The 20,435-nt window shown below is 38.8% G+C and overlaps 2 protein-coding genes across 2 annotated transcripts; both read right to left on the bottom strand.

Annotated features, from left to right (window-relative positions):
- Positions 1 to 97: 97 nt before the first annotated feature.
- LOC125883958 (butyrophilin subfamily 2 member A2-like) lies at positions 98 to 11,774 on the bottom strand. The gene is made up of 6 exons (XM_049568641.1): positions 11,677 to 11,774; positions 10,606 to 10,702; positions 9,467 to 9,808; positions 8,998 to 9,285; positions 8,768 to 8,887; positions 98 to 1,849 (listed from the first exon to the last, which is right to left on the bottom strand). Exons 2-6 carry the CDS (start codon positions 10,691 to 10,693, stop codon positions 1,308 to 1,310), a joined length of 1,380 nt encoding a protein of 459 aa, XP_049424598.1. The 5' UTR covers positions 10,694 to 10,702; positions 11,677 to 11,774; the 3' UTR covers positions 98 to 1,307.
- Positions 11,775 to 12,476: 702 nt separating this feature from the next.
- Positions 12,477 to 20,112, bottom strand: LOC125883975 (uncharacterized). The gene is made up of 6 exons (XM_049568667.1): positions 20,061 to 20,112; positions 19,719 to 19,816; positions 19,371 to 19,531; positions 17,291 to 17,405; positions 16,903 to 17,016; positions 12,477 to 15,705 (listed from the first exon to the last, which is right to left on the bottom strand). Exons 2-6 carry the CDS (start codon positions 19,774 to 19,776, stop codon positions 15,302 to 15,304), a joined length of 852 nt encoding a protein of 283 aa, XP_049424624.1. The 5' UTR covers positions 19,777 to 19,816; positions 20,061 to 20,112; the 3' UTR covers positions 12,477 to 15,301.
- Between the last annotated feature and the right edge of the window lie 323 nt (positions 20,113 to 20,435).

Here is a 20,435-nt window from a genome sequence, read left to right as displayed (position 1 = left end):
TATTAATAAATTGCAACTGTTTTATCCTCACTACAGCTCTATTGGTGTTAACTGAAATGCAAAAGTAATTTAACCAATAAAAACGTGAAAATGCAAACAAACATATCTTTATTAAAAACAGTCACATATTCAAGAATAAAAAAAAAAACTACAATATTTAATGAAAAGCATATACAGGTACAAACATTCAATGATACTGAGTTAAAAACTGTAAGCACAATATTTTAACTGCAATGTTTTTCCTGTTTGCATTTTTCATTTTCATGTGTGCTGTCGTTTTACTTCACTGCTGGTTTTAATTAAGAGCTCTAATAAGATAGAAAATGCAGTAATCAGTACACATTGTACAGTCATATGAGCTCTGTGGGTTATTAGATATACATTATGTAATTATACACACAAAATTAGATTTTAAAGGTCGTATTTCACATGTTCCACTGGGAGGGAGCATCATGTAAAATATATTTAAAAAGATGCATAAGCCGATTATATTATTACAATATATTCGAAAGAGGAAAAAAAACATGATACCTAAGACAAAAACACAATATTAGATTCATATGTCTCATACATAAACACAGACTATGCCGGGATGTCTGCATGAACAGCTGTCTTAACATTTTTTTTCTTTTTTTATGCATTTTTTTAAAAATTGAACTTGTTGTTCCACATTAAGCTCAATAATTTTAGCGCATTAATTTTCATTCTGATATGCAGCAAAATGGTTGCACTGTAACACCGGGTGGTCACAAAGGAGAGAAGCTTTGCAGTATTAGCAGGATGTGGAAAAAACACATCAGAGTTTAATTAAGAAATGATCAGATTTACAGCAGCTTTACTTTGGCCAGTTCATTCAGAATCTGTGTTTGTGTCGCCGGATGAATGTCAGTCCAATATTCTCTCTCTTTCAGCTCTGTTTTTGGTCTCCTCCAACTCCTGAGGGAAATATCTGTCTCTTCAGTTGCTGAATGCTCCGCTGTGTTCACCAGCCAGTCTTTAAGTGTATGGTGGCTTTTTACTGCTCTTTCTCTGAAAACAACTCTGTGAGAGTGGAGGGAGTGAACCAGAACAATAAGGATGTGGTTGGATATAAACAATAAGCTGAAAGGTACGACAAAGCTCTGTATAGCCGAGCAGAGCTGCAGATTCAAATGATAATTTTCTGGAGGTTCATCACCACCAGAGCAACATATCCTCATACAGTTGTTTGTATGATATACAATTAAGCAAATTAGTGCTCAACACAGTCAAATGCTTAACATAAAGTTACAAAGTCTAGGTTTAGGAAAAAGCATGTTTGGGCATCGTCATGTTATTCGCTTAATTTGCTCCGTGTTGTTATATACTGTATCCTCCCTGTCCTCCATTTTCTTCCCTGTAATTCTTACATAGTGATCTATTGTCCTCTTCATCAGTTTGTCTGTGTGCATGTGCAGTTGTTGGAGTTCTTTCTTCCTCTCCTCCAGGCTCCAGCTGTTCTCTGTGATGATTTCTTTGAGTTTTGAGTATCCCTGAGCTTTGTTAGCTGTTCTATCTCCCTCCTTCTCTGTTACTTCTTTCTCCACTGAATGAACCTTCTCTTCATTCTCCTTCGCTCGTCTCGCTGCCTTCTCCATTTGGTCAGTGAGTTTACCTTTCTGCTTCTCCAGTTCATTCTTCAGCTCACTCAGTGAATCAGTAACCTGTGTCATAGTTTTCAGTTCTTCCTCTTTCTTCTGTAACTCCTCCTTCATTTTCTTGTTTTCTGTCTTTAGCTGCTCTTTGCTTTGTCTTTCCATCAGAAGCTGCTGCCCTGCATTCTCCTCTCCGTCCCTCTCCTCTGTTTTTCTCTCAAGTTGTGTCTTGGAGCCTGTGTAGAAACAGAAACAGTGTTATAGAGTACTTTTAGAAAAAAATAAAGGTATGAAACCACATTAGACACAAAAGCCTGGCAGAATTTTATTGTTGAAAGTAGAAACATTAGGACATTCAAACACAAGACTGCAAACACATGAACAATTTCAAACAAGAAGCTCTGTTCTTTCACACTGTCAGAAAAAAAATCAACATGGAGGGATGCTTAATTTTTCCTCCACATGACAAGCTTTGAAAATACATTTGAAATTATGTAATTGGATTTTGTTGTATATTAATCTGGATCAAACTTTATCCTGTTTCGTGATTATTTGCCTCACGTTATCACAACCACACACTCAAAAGACAAAAGTCAATTCAAATTTTTTGCTCACCTGTTTTGTTTTGTCTCCATTTCCAGACAAAAAGGACAACTGTGAGAACAAACATGAGGCCAAACAACACACTAGTAACAGTAGAAGCAGTACAGCTGGATGGAGCCATGACGGAGTCCTCTGAAAGAATAAAAGAAAGAACAAGACTTTGAGAAAATCAAAAATCAAAATACATACAATCTGCAAGGAGACCCTGAAATCATACAAGGGGATTTTTTCAATCTTGTGGGATTAGGTTGTTTTCTTGTGTGGTTATCTTATCCGTTAGCACGTGAGTGGGTGCATAATTTGATAGGATGCTTCTGAAATGTGCCGCCGGGCAAATCTTTGTAATCTGAGCACCCTTTTCTTGGTTCTTGGTTCAGGTGATCATGGCATATACATCCATCTGATCTCAATTTTTTTATTTACCAAAGTACCGAAGCCAATTTAGTGTGTTTTCACACCACACAGTGGGGCTGTTGCTTCACCACAACTCTTTCTCACCTACAACTAGTTGGATAAAAGCTTCTTTCCGTAATGAGGGAAGGAAGCATTTGTGTATCCCTGCATCAGAGATTTTCACTCTGAGGAGTTTCAGAGAGACGTTTCCGTTAATCAGCTGATCCACAAACAGCACTGTGCGATAATGGTACAGCGGATTCTGGCTCTGATGCACCAGTCGTCCATCTTGGTGAACATGGATGTACTCTGGGTCCAAACCAGGTCTGGTCCACTCCACTGTCCTGGAACTGGCACTGATGGGAGGATCAAGGCGACATGGTAGAATGACATCATCACCAGCGAAGGCTACGATTTGTTGAGGTGAACAGATCAGGTTTGACTGCCCTGTAAGGAGGAAAAAACGTAAATGCAAAGTTAAAAATGAGCTGAAATGTTCAGTGTGTGAGTCCTTCATTTAAGTTTGAGCATCACAGGTATGCAATTATTCTCCACTTTTAATAAAGAGTATATTTAAACATACTGTATTGCGGCACTCAGTCAAAACTGAGGACCATAATAGATTGTGTGCTCCGCTGGGTGATGACGTTGCAAACCAGATAGTGGTACAGCGTGATTACTCTGTGTGTCTTTGAAAAATGGTTGATTCTACAAGCTTGGCGGTCATTCGAAAAAGCTCTTGAAGTTTAGGTGCAGTTTAGAAAACACTCATATTGCTTGTTATTGGAAGGACCAGTGATTTACTTTGTTTAAAAGAACAAAGTGGAAAAACAAAGTTCTTCAGCTGGTCAGCAGACAAAGAGTCAGGTGGTAAATTTGTTAGCTTGTTAGCTTAGCTCAGAAAATTCACACAGTTTATTAAACACAAAAATATCAATAATAAATTATCATATCTTTAAGACTTTATGGTCACAATATTAACCTTTTTAATATTGTATTGGCATGACTAACTGATTTACCGATGGTCATTTTGTAGGTGCAGTATTACTTTGAACAGAGAGTCTGCCATTACGACGGTTTTGCTTTTTGACACTGAACCAAACAATGCCAGCATAATGCTGTCTCAGTGCGTGACTTTAGATAGCATGCCGGCGTTCCAGAAGCAAAAGAGGCTGAGGCATTGCATTCCCGTTTGCAGCTTAATGCACAAAAAGCTAGCACAGTGTCAGCTAACTTTGCTAAACAACACAGTACCACAGCTAGAAACAAAAACACTTCATCACATCATTGGAGTGCTGAGCACTCATGTCACTGGCTTCCACTGACAATAACGTGCAGCATGTTGCTCTGTATTTTTATATAGACGTCAGTTCGGCTCTTGTACCGCCTCCGCTGCTGGCGAGATAACAATGTCTAGACTAACATCTGGACATTGTTTTACTTGTCTGAACTTCAGAGCTTAACCAGAGGTGCAGATTAGAAAACACTCATGTTGCTTGTTACTTTTTGGACACAGTTCAGTTACACCTTTAAACCATTCATGAATCCAGTGTTTACCTGTTGTAACAGGGAGGCAGCAGAAGATAAAAAGGCAGACTCCAAAGCAGCTGCACAGAAACATTTTCCTCTGTGAAGCAAAGTGAAATAAAGAGGCTTGTTAGACACATTCAGTTCAGCCTAACTTCAAATCCAACTTAATACTGCAGGTTTAGGTTGGTACGAGAAGCTTCTCACTTAAAACCTCTGAACTTAAAATAGCTGGAAACCCCACTATTAGTTTAGTTCATATGAGTCTAAAGTTAGATATATTACAATGTTGATTTATTAGTGGGGCTACTCCCCTTGAAGTCGAAGTCTGCAGCTCTGTACCGTAAAGCTTCAGTTATACCTTCATCTGGCTCTGTTCGCGGATTGTGCGTGCACCTCAACAGAGCGCGAAGGCATTTATACTTGGCGCATTCTCCGTTGCAGTATTTACTGCAAAGACAGGGCGGAAGAGAAAAAAAAACTATGGGAAGTAGCAGAAGCAGGCAAAAAACAGTAGAAGTAGTCCTTGCGCAGTGCATTTTGAACTGAGCAACACTAGTGTGGCTTGCGAAACATTTCAAAGTCCTAGAGGGGTGCGACCTCGCAAAGCGCCAGCGCGCGGCTGTCACCAGGTGCGCGGTTACCTCATTTGTGGTGCGCGAACCTCGCGCACTAGTGACTGCATCGAGCTTAAACTAGGCTTAAGGCTCTGAGATAACATTATCCTCTCTCCTCTGGTCAGAAATGGGGAATTTACAAATTCGCTTTGACACAGTCTTTGGCTTTTGTTTGTAATCTGGTGTTGGCAAAATGTGTTGCTCATTTCTGATAGGTCATCACAGTTTGCTCGTTTACTGTATTACAGAGCCCCGTTCAAACCTTTAAACTTTACATGGAAAAAAAAAGTTGAATATTCATATTGAGCAGTCGAATATGATTCGACTGACATAATTCTAAATCAGGAACAGCCCTGATTTATCAGTAGAAATTACTGTTGTGATGCCAGCGATATCATCAGACACTCAAACACTCTGTCTCATTAAAATTATGTTTATATACTGCTTATTTTCAACATTTAAAGGAAATGTAATCCTACATGGATTTTTTTTCTTTTCTTTAATTCTTTTTTGTGACAATGGTAAAAACATTCTTTAAATGTTTGTGCAGAACTCAACTGCAAAATGTTCATAATAAACTTATTTCATTTAATTTCCTGAGAATAGAAGAGTCCCCTCTGGCAACTGAATAATGATTAACATGTTTATGGTTACGGTTGGGCGCTCAAAGATCAAAGAGCATTGGCTCGGTTCACCTAAAAAAAAGAAAAAAAAAGGTAGCGACATGAAGACTTTTTCGATATTTGCCAAAATCCAGATTTGTGGAGTGTTTTAGGAGCCTAATGTCCACACACAGAACAAAGGACATGAACTTCAGTATCACATCCTGAGCTTTGCACGAACTCATCCACCTCCCTTCAACTTGTGTGGGTACAACACTTTGTGAACATAATCCAAGCAGCATTTACATTTCCTCAAAACCTATTTCACAAAACTGCTTAGTGATATAATAACAGTCATTTGAAGCTGGCTCTGAGATAACATACCTTATAATCAAGAATTAGGTCACCCAGTAACATACTGGACAAGGTTACAGGCGCTGGAGTCAAACCTATCATTTGGCTGGATGAGCATTAGATTTTTATCTTTAACACAAATCTCATTGGTTCTGTCATTAATATATATATTAATATATTAATAAGTGTCTCAACTTTTGATCAGGAGAGATCTGTGATAAAATCAGCTCTTGTTGTAAACTAACTAAACAATGGAACGTAACCTGGAATAATCATCACATAATGGAAAACACTACACATCACATATAGTCTTGCACTGCAGTGAGTCTGTATTAGACTGTGATATAAATAATTCTCTGTCAGCTTACCTTGACAGAGAGTCGTCACTTGCTTTGTCCAGATTGTCCTTTGGACTATTTTCTGCTTCATGGTTTGATGAAACGTGAATCATGTGACTGTATAAGGACACTGGTTGTAAGATACAGACTGAACAAATAAAGCAGCTGCACTGAGGCTGGTTTTACAGTTTTGGGCACACACCCTCTTGATTAACCCTTTCACAAATCATTGATGTCTCAAACCTTCTACAGTCAACGACTGTATGCATGAAAAAACAAAGTTGCTGCATTTTTCAGGCTCATATGAAGATTGAGGTTGCAGGTGCATGAATATTCACCTTTATCAGGTCCTCACAGCTTGGGCTGGTTGACCCATTAGATCAGTGCTGCTTTATGAACATGTTGGTCTGTTCATTATTTGGATATATTTCTCATGGTGAAACTGTGACATGAGTTTGAACAGACACTATGAAGGATTAACACAACAGCCCTATTGACTTTAATGTTGAAATGCACACACACTTACAATGAGTGGATGATTTAACCAATGAAAACATGAGACACAAAGCAGACCATCACATATTTTATTAAAAACAGAAACAACATATTCAGAAAAAAAGACCAAAATATTACATAAAAAACAAACTTCAAATACAAACTTCTGATATAATTCAAGTACAAACTATAACCACAACATTTTAACCATTTAAACTAGCATGCTTTTTCCTGTTCACATGTATATCTCAAAACTGTATGTATGTCGTGTTGCTTTATTTCAGCTTGGAGAAGAAAAAAAAGCAGTAATCTGTACACACTGTATCGTCATATGATTAGAGCTCAATGGGTTATTGAATACACAGTATGTAATCACACATAAAGAAATTTCTATTTTTTTACACTAAAAGGGAGCGTTATGTCAAATATAAATTATATACAAACTAACCATATCATTATAATAGATTAAAAATTGGGGAAAATCACATGAGACAAAAACACAATATTAGAAGAGTTCTACTATTAACTTAAATCTTTTTTCTTTTTTTCATTATGCATGATTTTTTTTTTAAATGTACATGATGATTCATTGGGAGTTTTTGTGTTTGTGTCACTTGATGAATGTTGTTAGTCTCCACTAACTAATGATGGAAATATCTGTCTCTTTAAATGCTCCACTGTGTTCACCAGCTGGTCTCTAACTGTGTCTGTCTGCTGTTTGATGCTGAGCAGGTAGAGTACAGCTTCTTTTCTGAAAACAACTATGAGAGCGTTCAGGTTGAACCAGTACAGTAAAGAGCTCTGTAAAGCCGAGAGGTACTCTGGATGTATTTGATTATTTTCTCCAGATTCATCAATGCAGAGCATCGTATCTTCATACAATGGTTCATATTATATTTAACAAATAAGCGCCCCTGTCGGTTAGGTTTGCACACAATTCTGAAGTGAAAGTCCTATGTTTGTTTGACCACTCATACCTAACTCCTTACACAAACTTTCACTCTCTATACTACTACATACTACCACACTACTACTCCTTCCTTCTGTAATCCTGCCAGCTCATTAGTCACATGTTTGCAGCCTTCATGATTTCGTGTGTTGTTTACAAACTCTGGTGCATTCATTTTGTATGTATACACATGAACAGTGCATGAGCAGTCTAACCAAATAGACTGTGTATTAATTGTAGCTGATTTATTAAGTGCAGACATTAACATTTGTTTTGTTTTGTCCTGTTTCCTCTCTCCTCTCTGTCTCTGTGTCCTGCTGTTTTTTAATTTGCTCCATGTTGTTATCTACTGCGTCCTCCCTGTCCTCCATTTTCTTCCCTGTAATTCTTACATAGTGATCTATTGTCCTCTTCATCAGTTTCTCTGTGTCCATAAGCAGTTGTTGGAGTTCTTTCTTCCTCTCCTCCAGGCTCCAGCTGTTCTCTGTGATGATTTCTTTGAGTTTTGAGTATCCCTGAGCTTTGTTAGCTGTTCTATCTCCCTCCTTCTCTGTTACTTCTTTCTCCACTGAATGAACCTTCTCTTCATTCTCCTTCGCTCGTCTCGCTGCCTTCTCCATTTGGTCAGTGAGTTTACCTTTCTGCTTCTCCAGTTCATTCTTCAGCTCACTCAGTGAATCAGTAACCTGTGTCATAGTTTTCAGTTCTTCCTCTTTCTTCTGTAACTCCTCCTTCATTTTCTTGTTTTCTGCCATAAGCTGCTCTTTGCTTTTTCTTTCCATCAGAAGCTGCTGCCCTGCGTTCTCCTCTCCGTCCCTCTCCTCTGTTTTTCTCTCAAGTTGTGTCTTGGAACCTGTGTAGAAACAGAAACAGTGTTATAGAGTAGTTTTGGAATAAAGCATGAAACTACATTAGACACAGGACCCAAACAGAGTTTGTTGATAGTTGACACATTATTTCATTTAAATGACAGCAATAAAATCTTCACTTAGACATTTCTAAATAAGATCATTTCAAACAGGAAACCAGTCCTTTCTGACAGATTGTCAGAGGGCAAAAACAAGATCAATATGTAGCACTATTTAGTTCACTTAGTTATTTTTTATTCACCCACATAACACAATTTGAAAATACACTTTGAATAATAAAATTTGAATTTTAAATGTCGATCAGTTAGTTAGAGACATTTTCTCATGTTATCATAACCATAAGTTTAAGAGACATAAGATGCATTCTTCAAAAAACAAAAAAAAAGTCTGGTTAATTTTTGCCTCACCTTTTTTGTTTTGTATCCATTTCCAGACAAAAAGGACAACCGTGAGAACAAACATGAGGCCAAACAACACACTAGTAACAGTAGAAGCAGTACAGCTGGTTTGAGCCATGAAGAAGTCCTCTGAAATCATGAAAGACAGAAAAACACTTATCAGCAACTAAAAGACAAAAATACATAAGGTGTGTGTTTCTGTCATGAACTGGAAGCTGAATGCTAGAAATGATTTCTACCTGGAACTTGGATGTGTGTCTCTGTGGTCTGGTTGATGTTCCTCTGTTGGACTCTACAGGTGAAGCTGTTGCTGTGTCTCTTCTCCACAGTCACTCTGCTGCTGACAGTATAGAGGTCATCAGGACCTCTGACTGTCTCTGTAGGTCCAGCAGAGAGGAGCTTTCCCTCACCGTCCAGCCACAACACCTCAGGCTCTGGATGCCAGCCTGCAGACTCACACTGTAACACCACTCCCCCCTTGTCTCTGTCGATCCCTGCTAAACTGGTGACAGGTGAGGAGACGGCACCTGACGGGGTGAGAGGGGAGAAATTTCAGTCACAATTTATTGGTCTAATCTTCAGATGAAATGAACAGCACTGAATCTACCTCAAGCATCACATCAGTGTCCACACTGTACAAATCTGAAAGGACCTTGTCCACTAAGCTATAAAAGTTCCATAAGCAGTGCATGTCACCAGTTTACTTACCAACAAGAAGCTCAACAAAATATTCTTTGCTCAGTTTTGGGATGTAGCATCTGTATTTCCCGTTATCAGAGATCCTCACTTTGGACAGATTCAGTGAAATGTCTCCATGCTTCAGTTTGTTGACCGACAGTGACACTCTTCCCTTGTAGGCCTTGTTTTGGTCGGAGAGCAGTTCCTGACCGTCATGCCACACATGGACAAATCTGGGGTTCAGGTTGAGTCTCGCCCACTCCACTGTCATGGAAACTGCATCCATGGGAGGTTCCAGCTGGCATGGCAAAACGACATCATCACCAACCATCACCATGACGGCCTGAGGTGGACCAATCTCCTGAGACTGACCTGGAAAACAGAGGGTCTGTATTTTAAATTCACTTTCCCCAGTATTCACCACAGACATGAACTCTTGATCGGAGCTTCTGTTGCATCTCCAGAGTTTAACCTACAAAAAGTTTGCATGTGTAGGAGAACTGTTTCAGAGGCAGAAATAAAAAAAAATGTGATTAATTTACTGGAGGCAAAATCATATAATGACATAATATAAGTGTTTGTAATGAAGCTTCTGGGACTTAAAATGCTGATCAAAGTCCTTTTAACACATTCTGATCCAAAACAATGCATGTTGATAAATGCTTCAACAAGGACACCGGTTCCTGAAGTGATGAATTTCAACACATGACAGCTCAAACAACTAACACAGAAAAGACTGGCCCCTTAAATATTTTTTTTGTCATAGTCTCGTTACTTAATATGCATGGAGTAAAACATCTGCTGATGTGGGCCGGCTAGAGCTAACTGTGCTAATAAATGTCCAAACTACAGCCAACAGATGCTCAGTGATTGACCTGTTCTTGTTTTGTTTTGAACCTTTTATTTTAGTTTGATTGATTTGATTGCAGTGTGTTTGGTGAACACTGGGGTGGAAAGTTTTATTCATGTTTAATATTATATTTATTGATTAAAAAAATACACATATATAAGTAAGAAGGGCTACGACTTGGTAAGTATTCACTTCTTCCTACTGCTTAACATTGTTTAGCTGCTAGCCACTGGCTCAGCCACCTCCATGTTGAGAACCATGTGAGGACAGCTCATGAGCAGTGTGTGTGTGTGTGTGTGTGTGTGTGTGTGTAAGTTACCTTCACACAGGTGTGTTAGGAGAAGGAGGACAGTGATGTGTTGGAAAACACTGACTGTTCTGAGAAGTCCATCCTGAGAGTGAACCATCCTGGAGAGCTAGAAATTCAAATACACTTTAATGAAGTATTAAACAGTGGAAACAAAAGGTTTAATATTATTTTATGATATAAACAAGATTAACTTTGCAGCATGATGTGTGTATAAATATTTAAGTGTGCATCATCTATAATATCATGCAATAACACTGGTAACCTAATTCCAGATTTGCCTGTCACAGCTTTAATCTGAAGTCGTATTCAGACTGTATTAACATTCCAGGAGGAGGTGGGGAATAAAATATCCATTTTTAATTTTCTTCATTTGCAAAGCAGTCCAGTTGTGTGTAAATATATGAGTACACCGCAGACAGGAACTGCTAATGGGTCATTTTGCACACTTTTAGTGGTGCTGATTTGGTAAAATGTAAAGAAATAGGATAAAAATGGGAGAAGAGACGACAACCCGCTTCTATTGTCATGTTGGGTACAAATAGGCCTATACATGTGATGTCTGCTAATCTGAACAGAAACATGCAATTGTTTACTTATTTTTTTTACCTCTGCTAATTTCATGTAAAAGTCAAATTTCACACATGAAAACATATGAGGTAAAAAGTGCAAGGACAAGCAGCTATATGCAGGACAAGCTCAGGGATCAATTTTAAAATGGCCGTCACTCTGCGTGTGATGTGAGGACCAGCTTGTTGAAAATCAGTTGGTAATAGCAGCTGGAAATATTACTCTGGAGGGGTGACCAATTACCCAAAATATGCACTCTGTACCAAATTAAAATAAATGTCCAGCGCCAGTAATGTTAAAATCACCTCTCCTAATGACACAGTCTGAATGTGATTTACGGCTACGATCAAGTGTTTGCATACCAGCCTGTCATTAAGTCAGCTGTGACCAAAGACCTGCTTTCTTTCTCTACGTACATGAATACAATTATTCATGTGTGGTTATAAACATCACTGAAAGCATGATCGCCATTTGAAAGACAAAAAAGAATTAAACTTTGAAAATCAGACATACCTGTTGTTGCGTTTCACCTCACCTCCGGTAACTGCACGGAAAAAGTCCTCTCATAAAATGATGTGTACTTTGGTATCATAAGGTGAGGTGTGTTCACTTTTATGGCAGCATTTACATGCAGGTGCACATGAAAGTCCAGTGAACATGGCGCTTTTTTTGTACCAGTTGGATTTAAAGAAACATCAGTGGACACTAGAGCTCTCCTCCAAACCACAACTAAATAATTACAAACCAAAATGTAACTGAACCTTGTCCAGAGCTGTAGAAAATAAGCTATAAGTTTTTCCTTTACAGTATTGTAGAAAGCAAACTGTAATACAATGCAGAGAGCATCAGATGTGAGGTCAGAGTTTACAGCCTGCTCTCTGATTTATTGCACTATATCGATCAACACTGACTGATTAATATTTAAGCTCAGGCTACTGCCACAATAAAATGGAGCTGAAGTCTGCTCTGTTTAGCACACGACACTTAATGATAGTAACTGGAGTTAGTTGTCATTCACAAGATGGAGGCTTGTTCAGAATGTCCACCACCTGTTCAAGCAGCAGCCTGGTTCTGTTTTTGTTAGAGGAGGAAACCAAGTCAAGTCAACTTTATTTATAGAGCACATTTAAAAACAGCAATCGTTGACCAAAGTGCTTTACAATGGATACAAATTATACACAACAAGAAAATAATCAACCAAGACAGTAGAGTTTGCCTTGAGTAAATTCAATGAAAAAGATGAGTAACAAACAATATATGGTGATGAATCACCAAAAGCTAAGGCAAAGAGATGGGTTTTTAGCCGGGCTTTGAATATATTTAAAGAGGGTGAAGATCTAACTGTTTGTGGCAGGCTGTTCCACAGTTTTGGACCAGTAACTGAGAAAGCTCTGTCACCTCTGTTTTTAAACTTTGTAAGTGGGATAGAAAGCAACGATTTGTCAGTGGATCTGAGGGGACGAGAAGTGGAATAGGGAGTGAGGTGTTCTGAAATAATCTGGTGCTGGTCCATGCAGTGCTTTAAAAACAAAGAAAAGAGTCTTAAAATCAATCCTATACTTTACAGGTAACCAGTGAAGCGAGGCCAATACAGGGGAAATGTGATCACTTCTAATGAGTAATGAGTCTTGCTGCTGAATTCTGAACAAGCTGCAAGCATGACAGAGCTGACTGGTTGATGCCGGTGTAATCTATCTAATTGGGAGGAGATGGAAGCATGAACCAGAATTTGTAAATCTTTTATGGACAGAAATGATTTAAGTTTTGCAATGGATCTTAGATGGAAGATGCTTGAGCTGACAACTGAGTTGATCTGTTTATCAAATCTAAAGCCAGAGTCAAAGATGACACCAAGATTCTTTACATGAGATTTTAAATGGGAAGACAGAGGACCAAGAGCACTGGTAACAGCGGCATAAGTGTCTATAAGGCCAAAGATGAGGACCTCAGTTTTGTCATGGTTCAGCTGGAGAAAGCTTCGTGCCATCCAAGATTTTATGTCATTAATACATAGTAATAGTGAATTAATGCTGCAAAGGTCTAATGGTTTCAAGGGAGGTGCAACTGGGAATATATATTATATATTATATTATATATATATTGTATTTCCTCAGTATAGAGCCTAATGGAAACATGTATAGTGAAAATAAAATTGGGCCTAAAATGGAGCCTTGGGGAACACCATAGGAGAGGAGGAACAGAGGAGGAGCACACATTTCCAATTTGGACAGAGGCTTGAGAAACCAAGAAACACACTAAACAAAAACTGGCCACAGAGCAGACAAAACAGAAATAAAGGCGGCAGACATTCACTGCAAAATACATTTTTATATAGAAAACATTTCAACAAAGTCCTGTTTCTGACACAAAATCACAAAGATGCTCAGCACTTTACACTTTGGGAGATACTTAAAAAAGGTTTAAACAAACTGATTGTCCTACAGTTAATGTCAAACAAGTAACACATGACACCACTGCACTCACTCAGTCAAGTAAAACTTAGCTGCACCCATTTGTAATAAATCAAGCATTAAATAAGGTTATTTTTCATTTTCACTCTCTCTTCTAAGCAGTGTTCTACGTATTCATAATCAGGGGTGGCGAGTAACTGAATACAAGTACCTAAGTTACGTATTACGTATACGTAACTGTATTCTGTTACAGTTACAGCTTCAGTTGGTGCCATTCTGAATACAGTTACTGTCTTTTAAAATAGATTACTTGAGGGGATTGTGTTATCTGGCTGCTAACTGGCTGCAAGCGACGCAGCGCTGCTGTTTTAAACTGAACTTTTGTCAGACATCCTGTTTCTATTTATTCCTGTTCCTCGCTTTAAAAGCTCCATAATAGAAGAGGAACAACTGATTCATTAAGTTGAAATGAGGAATTATCTACATGATCACTACAAAACTAAACTAGACTAAAAACTAAAAAAAAATAATAAAAAAATACAAAAACATAAATTAGGTGGCAGCTGCCTGAAGGGAGATCTGCAGGGAGCTGAACATTTCTGGCACATCGACTTGCTGTTGGCTACATCATATGAAATTTCCAGTAAATATCACAAAATATAACTTGTGTTTTCTGTTTAAAAAGTACAAACATAGAGCGTACTTGCCTATCTTTTAAGAGGTTATGTGTCCAGTTTAGTGCACAGCTGATAGGTAGGTGGTTTGTCTTTTTAGAAGTGTGCATTTAGCAGATTTAGTGTGGACAGAGAGGCATTCATTTCCCATAAACAGATTTTTTTTTAAATGTGTGCAGTGCACATGTTCAATGACAGTGGCAGGGGAGTGTGCTCTGGGCATGGAAATACAAGACCTAGACAAATGAGTTCAGCAAGCAAGCAAATACTTGGCATATGTTATTTAGTGTGAGTACTCTAGTGGAATGTTACCCCAATTCCTTTTTAGGGCATGTATTCAGTAATCTGCAGTGGAAAGGGTTTTAGAGGTTACAACACTAATCATGTAATATATGTGTATATATTCAACATATTCTCAAAGAATGGTTTATATCATGTCGTACAAATTTGTGACCCCACAAATGATGTTATGTCCTTCATGTACAGTTACATAATTCACGTAAAATTACGGAGAGTAGGTTTAGTCTCTAAGTTCACTCCAAGTTCACATGGATGTGACCATGAGACACCAGGCGAAAGTCCACTTTTTTTGACCCATCCGCCACCCCAACCTGGCCCCCTGCAAGCGAGCACGGGACTGCTTCTTTGTTTACCGCCATCAGCGCATTGGTAACTGAACACAGCCTTTCAAAATATGTGAGGTATGTATGAATTTGGGTGCATTACTTTTCATGGGAAAACATGCAAACAGTTTGTGAGAACAGCCTGGTGTATTCATAATGAGCCAAAGGCTCATGCTAGGTTGACAGCAGATACTGTTAAACACACACAAACAACATAAAAACATTTGATCTCATTGTGCAGCACCACTGAGGGACAGTCAACTTCAAATTCATCAGCCAAAAACAAGTGCGTCACTTTTTAGTGTCCACTGGAGACAGTTTCTGAGCGTCTTGCAGTGCGTTTCTTAATTTGTTTGCATTTTCTCTTTGTAGTGCGTTAACCTTGGAGGGTCACCATACATATTGACTTCTTTTCCTTCCTCTGACAACTCTACCTAAAGTCTACTTCTTTCTTTTGATGAATTCTGGTAAGCTGGATCTCTAAAGGCTCCAGCAGTCTCTCGGTGTTCAGCAGCTGTCTCTCGTTTTCTTTCTTGGTCTCGTCCAGTTTCCACTGCGCTCGCAGTAAGTTTTCTTTTTCTGTTAGTAACTCCTGTGGTTTGTCAAACTTCAGCTCCCTCTCTGTTATTTCATTCTCCACTTCCTGAAGCTTCTGTTTGTTAACTTCCCTCTCCCCCTCCACCTCCGCCAGGCGCACTGTGAGTCGATGCCTCTGGTTCTCCAGTTCAGTCTTCATCTCCATCATTGTGTTGACCACATCCTTCTGGTCCTCGTCTTTCTCCACTGACTCCTTCAGAAGCTGTGCGTTTTTCTTCTCCAGCTCTGCTTTCTGGCCTTTTCAACAACAGAGACAGGAATGTTGTTCAAATAAAATGTAGTTCATGTAACATGTGTTTCTCTGATAGCACCTGACATTGTATGTATGACAGATGACACAAAAACAACTTTAAATTTCCAGAATTTTGGACAAACTGACCACTGACATGAGAAGTCAATGTATCAGGGTTTCATACAAATTCATTTTTTTAGGTGGCCATGATTAAAATATGTCGCTACATAAAGGCTTTCTATTTCTGGAGCTGAACCATTAGCCCTATTAGAGTGCATGTAATCTTACAACTCACACTGAAGTCGGAGACAACCAGCACTTGGTTAGAGACTTCCTGCGTTAGGAGCTCCTTACATGTACTCTAATAGTGCTGTCTAATAGTGCTGGGCGGAACGTACGCGGAGTGGACTCCACGGAGGTCTGCCTGGACCAAAAGCGGACGTCTGCAAGCCCTGTGTGCGCAAAGCTCAGATTTTACGACTGTGCGGACTCCGCTCCGCACACCAGTGACTGCTCGGCCTGTATTTTTCACATCGACGCGCAAGAATTGTGGGTAATGTAATGTGTTTCACGGACATTTTTACAGGAAACTACAACGCAGAAGTGCGCTCGACTATGGAAGCCCGAATGACTGTAGACATTCCTCGCGGAGTCCGCTCCGCTTATAGTACGCCCGAGTATGTTCGGACCTTAACCCCAACCATGTGGCTAAATGTAACCAGCGTTTTTGAAGGAAAAAAACTTGAATTTGCGGTGTTGTACCAATGTTGTGCTTTTATTTTGAAAGAGACTGTATGCAAACTGTACATTTCCTGTGACAACGTTAGTGTACTTTGAAAACAGACAATGCATGTAACAGGCTGAAGTTGACACGGCGTCCCAGAACGTCAACAACCAACACACCCAGGGTACCTTGGACGTCATATCTCAACATGAAAAGTCCATGACCAAACATCAATATGTGACGAGGTCGGAGTGAGAATGTGTTGACTCTTAGGCATTGCACCACATTCTCTTAGCACTGGGTCTAAACGTTTTCAATCCCTCCTTCACCTCGCTGCTTTTCTCATCCATCAGTCCGATTTGATCAGCTGTGATTGGATTGACTGATCAATTACTCAAACTGGACAAACCGTTGCTGGGGAAATTAGGATCTAAAGGTAATATAATGCTGTGGTAGACATGAAAGAAGTGTGACTTACGTTTCCATTTGGTCATGGCATAAACAGCCAGAATGATACTGAAAGCCAAGTCAAACAGGATGGCAGCTGAGCTCATGTTCTGAAACACTGAGGAAACAAATCCAACGAAACGAGCTGAAACAACAGCAAAACAACAAATTATTCACTTCAAAGTAAAACTCTCATCTCGTCTTATCTTTAAAGTTCATGTTTGACTTTAAATCAAGATTTATGTTTCGGTTCTTTTAAGCTTGTTGCTTCAGATGCATCTTTGGCATTTTGGAGACCAAATGCACATATGTGACGTGCAAAACTGTGCTCTGAGAATATATGTAACTACAAATGTTACTGGAGACAGATTTAGAAATACAATATAATATAATGAGCTCAGTATAAGAATGCAAGTTACCACATGTGTGTATAAGGAGGACGATGAAGACAGTTTTGAGGGGCATTGATCCTGTCATGATGGTGAGCGCAGAGTCAAAGAACAGTTCGTCCTTCGGGTTCAGCTTTGTGGAATTCTGAAAAAAAAAAGAAAAAAGAAAGAAACAGGCTTTAAATACAAGAAAGACAGGGTGTGGGATACAGAAAAAAGACACAGATCAGACACTGACACCAAAAGCTACTTCTTTTGGCCATATGATGTGCAGCCCTGGTTAGTCCTATAGGGCAGGCGAAGGGGTGGTGGATGGCTCCAACAAATCCCGGACTTTCATCCAAACCATGATGTTTTTTTGTTTTTTTTTTTCTAAACACAACCACATGCTTTTGTTGCCTGAGCCTAATCGTGTGCCCATCCCAGAACGTCAACAGCAGATGCTGAAGGATACCTAGCGTGTAAAACCCTAGACACAAAAGTCTACTCACAAAGTGGTGTTATGTGACGACTTGGGATGAGGACGTATTCACAAAACACTACGCAAATATGAAGAAAACATATATCCAAAATGAAGCGTTAGTCATGACACAAAGTACTTAGTTTGTAAATTTAACCTCTTTAACTACGCCCGGACGCCGACGTCCTTGCTCCCCTCCTCCTCTGTTAAATGGTATCTCCCAGGCGCACTGCATCATCAAACCATGTGATGTTTGGTATTGCCGGATTCAGGAAGCTCTCGACTTTTCAAAACTAACATTGTTTTTCTTTTATTTATTTATTATGTATTTCACACCAGAACAAAATCGCTATGAGTGGTGACAAGTCATGTCATGCCATTTTTTGACGGGAAAAGTTAAAGGACTACACGCAATCTTATGCGGAGCCGTTAGAGGGGACTTAGCTGGTTTATAAAAGGTAAGAGTCTCACTCCTACCACTATTTTTGGCTGAGATATACCGTCTAGAAAGTGGGATCATAACTTTCACATTTCATATGGCTTTATTTGGTGATATTTTATGGTGTTTGTGTCATAAACAACATCAGCTATCATAATCACACCTGATTTCAATCAGGTACAATGTTTGAAGCTGGCTGAGTGTTGTTTGATCACTGATAGTACAGTTTTGAAGCTGAGTGTGCGACTGTAGAATGGTCATGCTTTGAGCAACCTTCTTCAAATTTGAAACAAATGTTCATTGATAGTGTGCCTACAGCCCCACAGTGTCATTTACCTGCTCAGATGAAGCCACAGACAGTTATTCATCCTGAAACTCATTTTTTATTGACTTCAGAGGCCCATTACTCTGTCTCTGTATCACCTAGAGTGTTTCTGACACTTTCACAAGAAACCTCAGAGAGTTTTCTTTCTGGCAAGACTTCATGCATGTAGTCAGAGTGGTCCAGACACTACAGTCATTTTAATCTGGGTATGTCATTTTATGCGTTTTTGCTACAAAATGGGGGTGGAGTACAAGATTAAATAAATAACCTGAAATTTATACCTTCTCTAAGCACGTGTTACATCATTCAGATTTAAACCTATACAGCCAGGCTTATGATTAGTAATGGTTTGCAAACATAATTTACAAAATCAAATCATTTTACTTACTAATTTACCAATTTTATTTTATTTTATTATTAACTTTTTTGTTACAACAATTAGTTATTTTTATTATTATTATTACTGAAGTTCTTATCTGTTTTATTGTCATCATTTTCATTCTTATTTCGTGGTCTATTTTATCTTGTTCTTTTTATATCACTCTTTTAAACAACTGTTACTGTTATAATAGCTTTTAAATGTATTTTATTACATTTTCATCATTTTTATAGTCTCTTTTTTTCTTTTTATTATATTTATGGTCTTCAATTGTTCTGTCTTATTATCAGATTGTCAGTTATCTCTGCACTAACCTGTATTAAAAGAGCTGTGCAAGAAAAGATTGATTGATTGATTGATTGACTGATTCTTTATTGTTACTATGGTGTAAGAGTTAGACAGATAGGAGAACCTCACAATAGGTACTAGCTACTTGTTGAATTTGTTCTGTTAATGCAACTTTTCTGTGATAATATTTGTGTTCATGAGCAATGAACAATCTCTTACCTTTTTATGTTGTAGTTCAAGTGTCTCTGTGAGCTTCTCCAGCTCATTCTCCTGTTCCATCAATGTAGCAACCACATTTTCCCATTCTTTCTCCTTCTGTGACTGCTGAAACAGTGACTTTGTCTCGTCATGGTCCATTTTCTCATCTTTTTGGGAATAATCTAAAATTGAGCAAAAACCACACATTAGCCTTGCAAAAGTAAAACAAAAGGTCAATCGTCATATGAGCGAGACTAAAACCATAAGAGCAAATAAGACAAAGAGAAACATAAACAGCAGAATACAACCAGACTTTTGTCATGTAATCAGAAGTATTTTAACCACTTAATCATAAGAGCTGTGACTTACAGTTCCATGAGCTCAGCGCCGCAACAAATGCAACAGGTAGAATAATTTGCTTGATCATGATGATACACAATATGTAGGAGTGGATGAGGCTGAACCAGCTGCAGTGAAGACACACAAGACAGTGTGCGTGCTGTTGTATTTTGTCTATCTGGTTTTAAATCTACAAAATCATTGTGGAGGCAAACGAGAATGTTTCGATACATCAACAGAGTCGGTGCCTGATTTAGTAATTCACAACACCAGAGAGTTGGACACACCAATAAACATAAGTTCATGTAGTCAAACCTTTACAAGAATGTTGCACCACTACAATAGAAGGAGCAATTTAGAGGAGTTACATACCTGCTTTGTACGGTGAAGTCTCCGCGCCTCAGAGAAACAAACGTACAGTAAGCTGCACCCAGTATGCTCCACTAAAATAACTTGCACTTTGATCCCAGTCACCTGTAATCAGATACGTTGTGTTGACTCTGTGTGTTCCCACCTGTCTGCTGCAGCTTCTACATGCATATACTCTATGTAATATCTTTGAAAATGTGAAAACTTTCGCACTTTACAACAAGGTTTTTAACTCTACTCCAGTTTTATCTGCTCTTTAATTGCCCCTTTTCACTTTCCAGCAAGGGTTTTATCTCTAGGTCTGAAAAATGAGGCAGAAGCCTGCATTCCCTCTAATGGCCAGCAGGGGGGGGCTCCACTGGTTGAAAAAAGAAGACC

The sequence above is a fragment of the Epinephelus fuscoguttatus genome, linkage group LG23, assembly GCF_011397635.1.
Source record: "Epinephelus fuscoguttatus linkage group LG23, E.fuscoguttatus.final_Chr_v1".
NCBI classification, from domain to species: domain Eukaryota; kingdom Metazoa; phylum Chordata; class Actinopteri; order Perciformes; family Serranidae; genus Epinephelus; species Epinephelus fuscoguttatus.
Note: the sequence above shows the minus strand (reverse complement) of the source record. Positions and strands in the feature narration are given on the sequence as shown.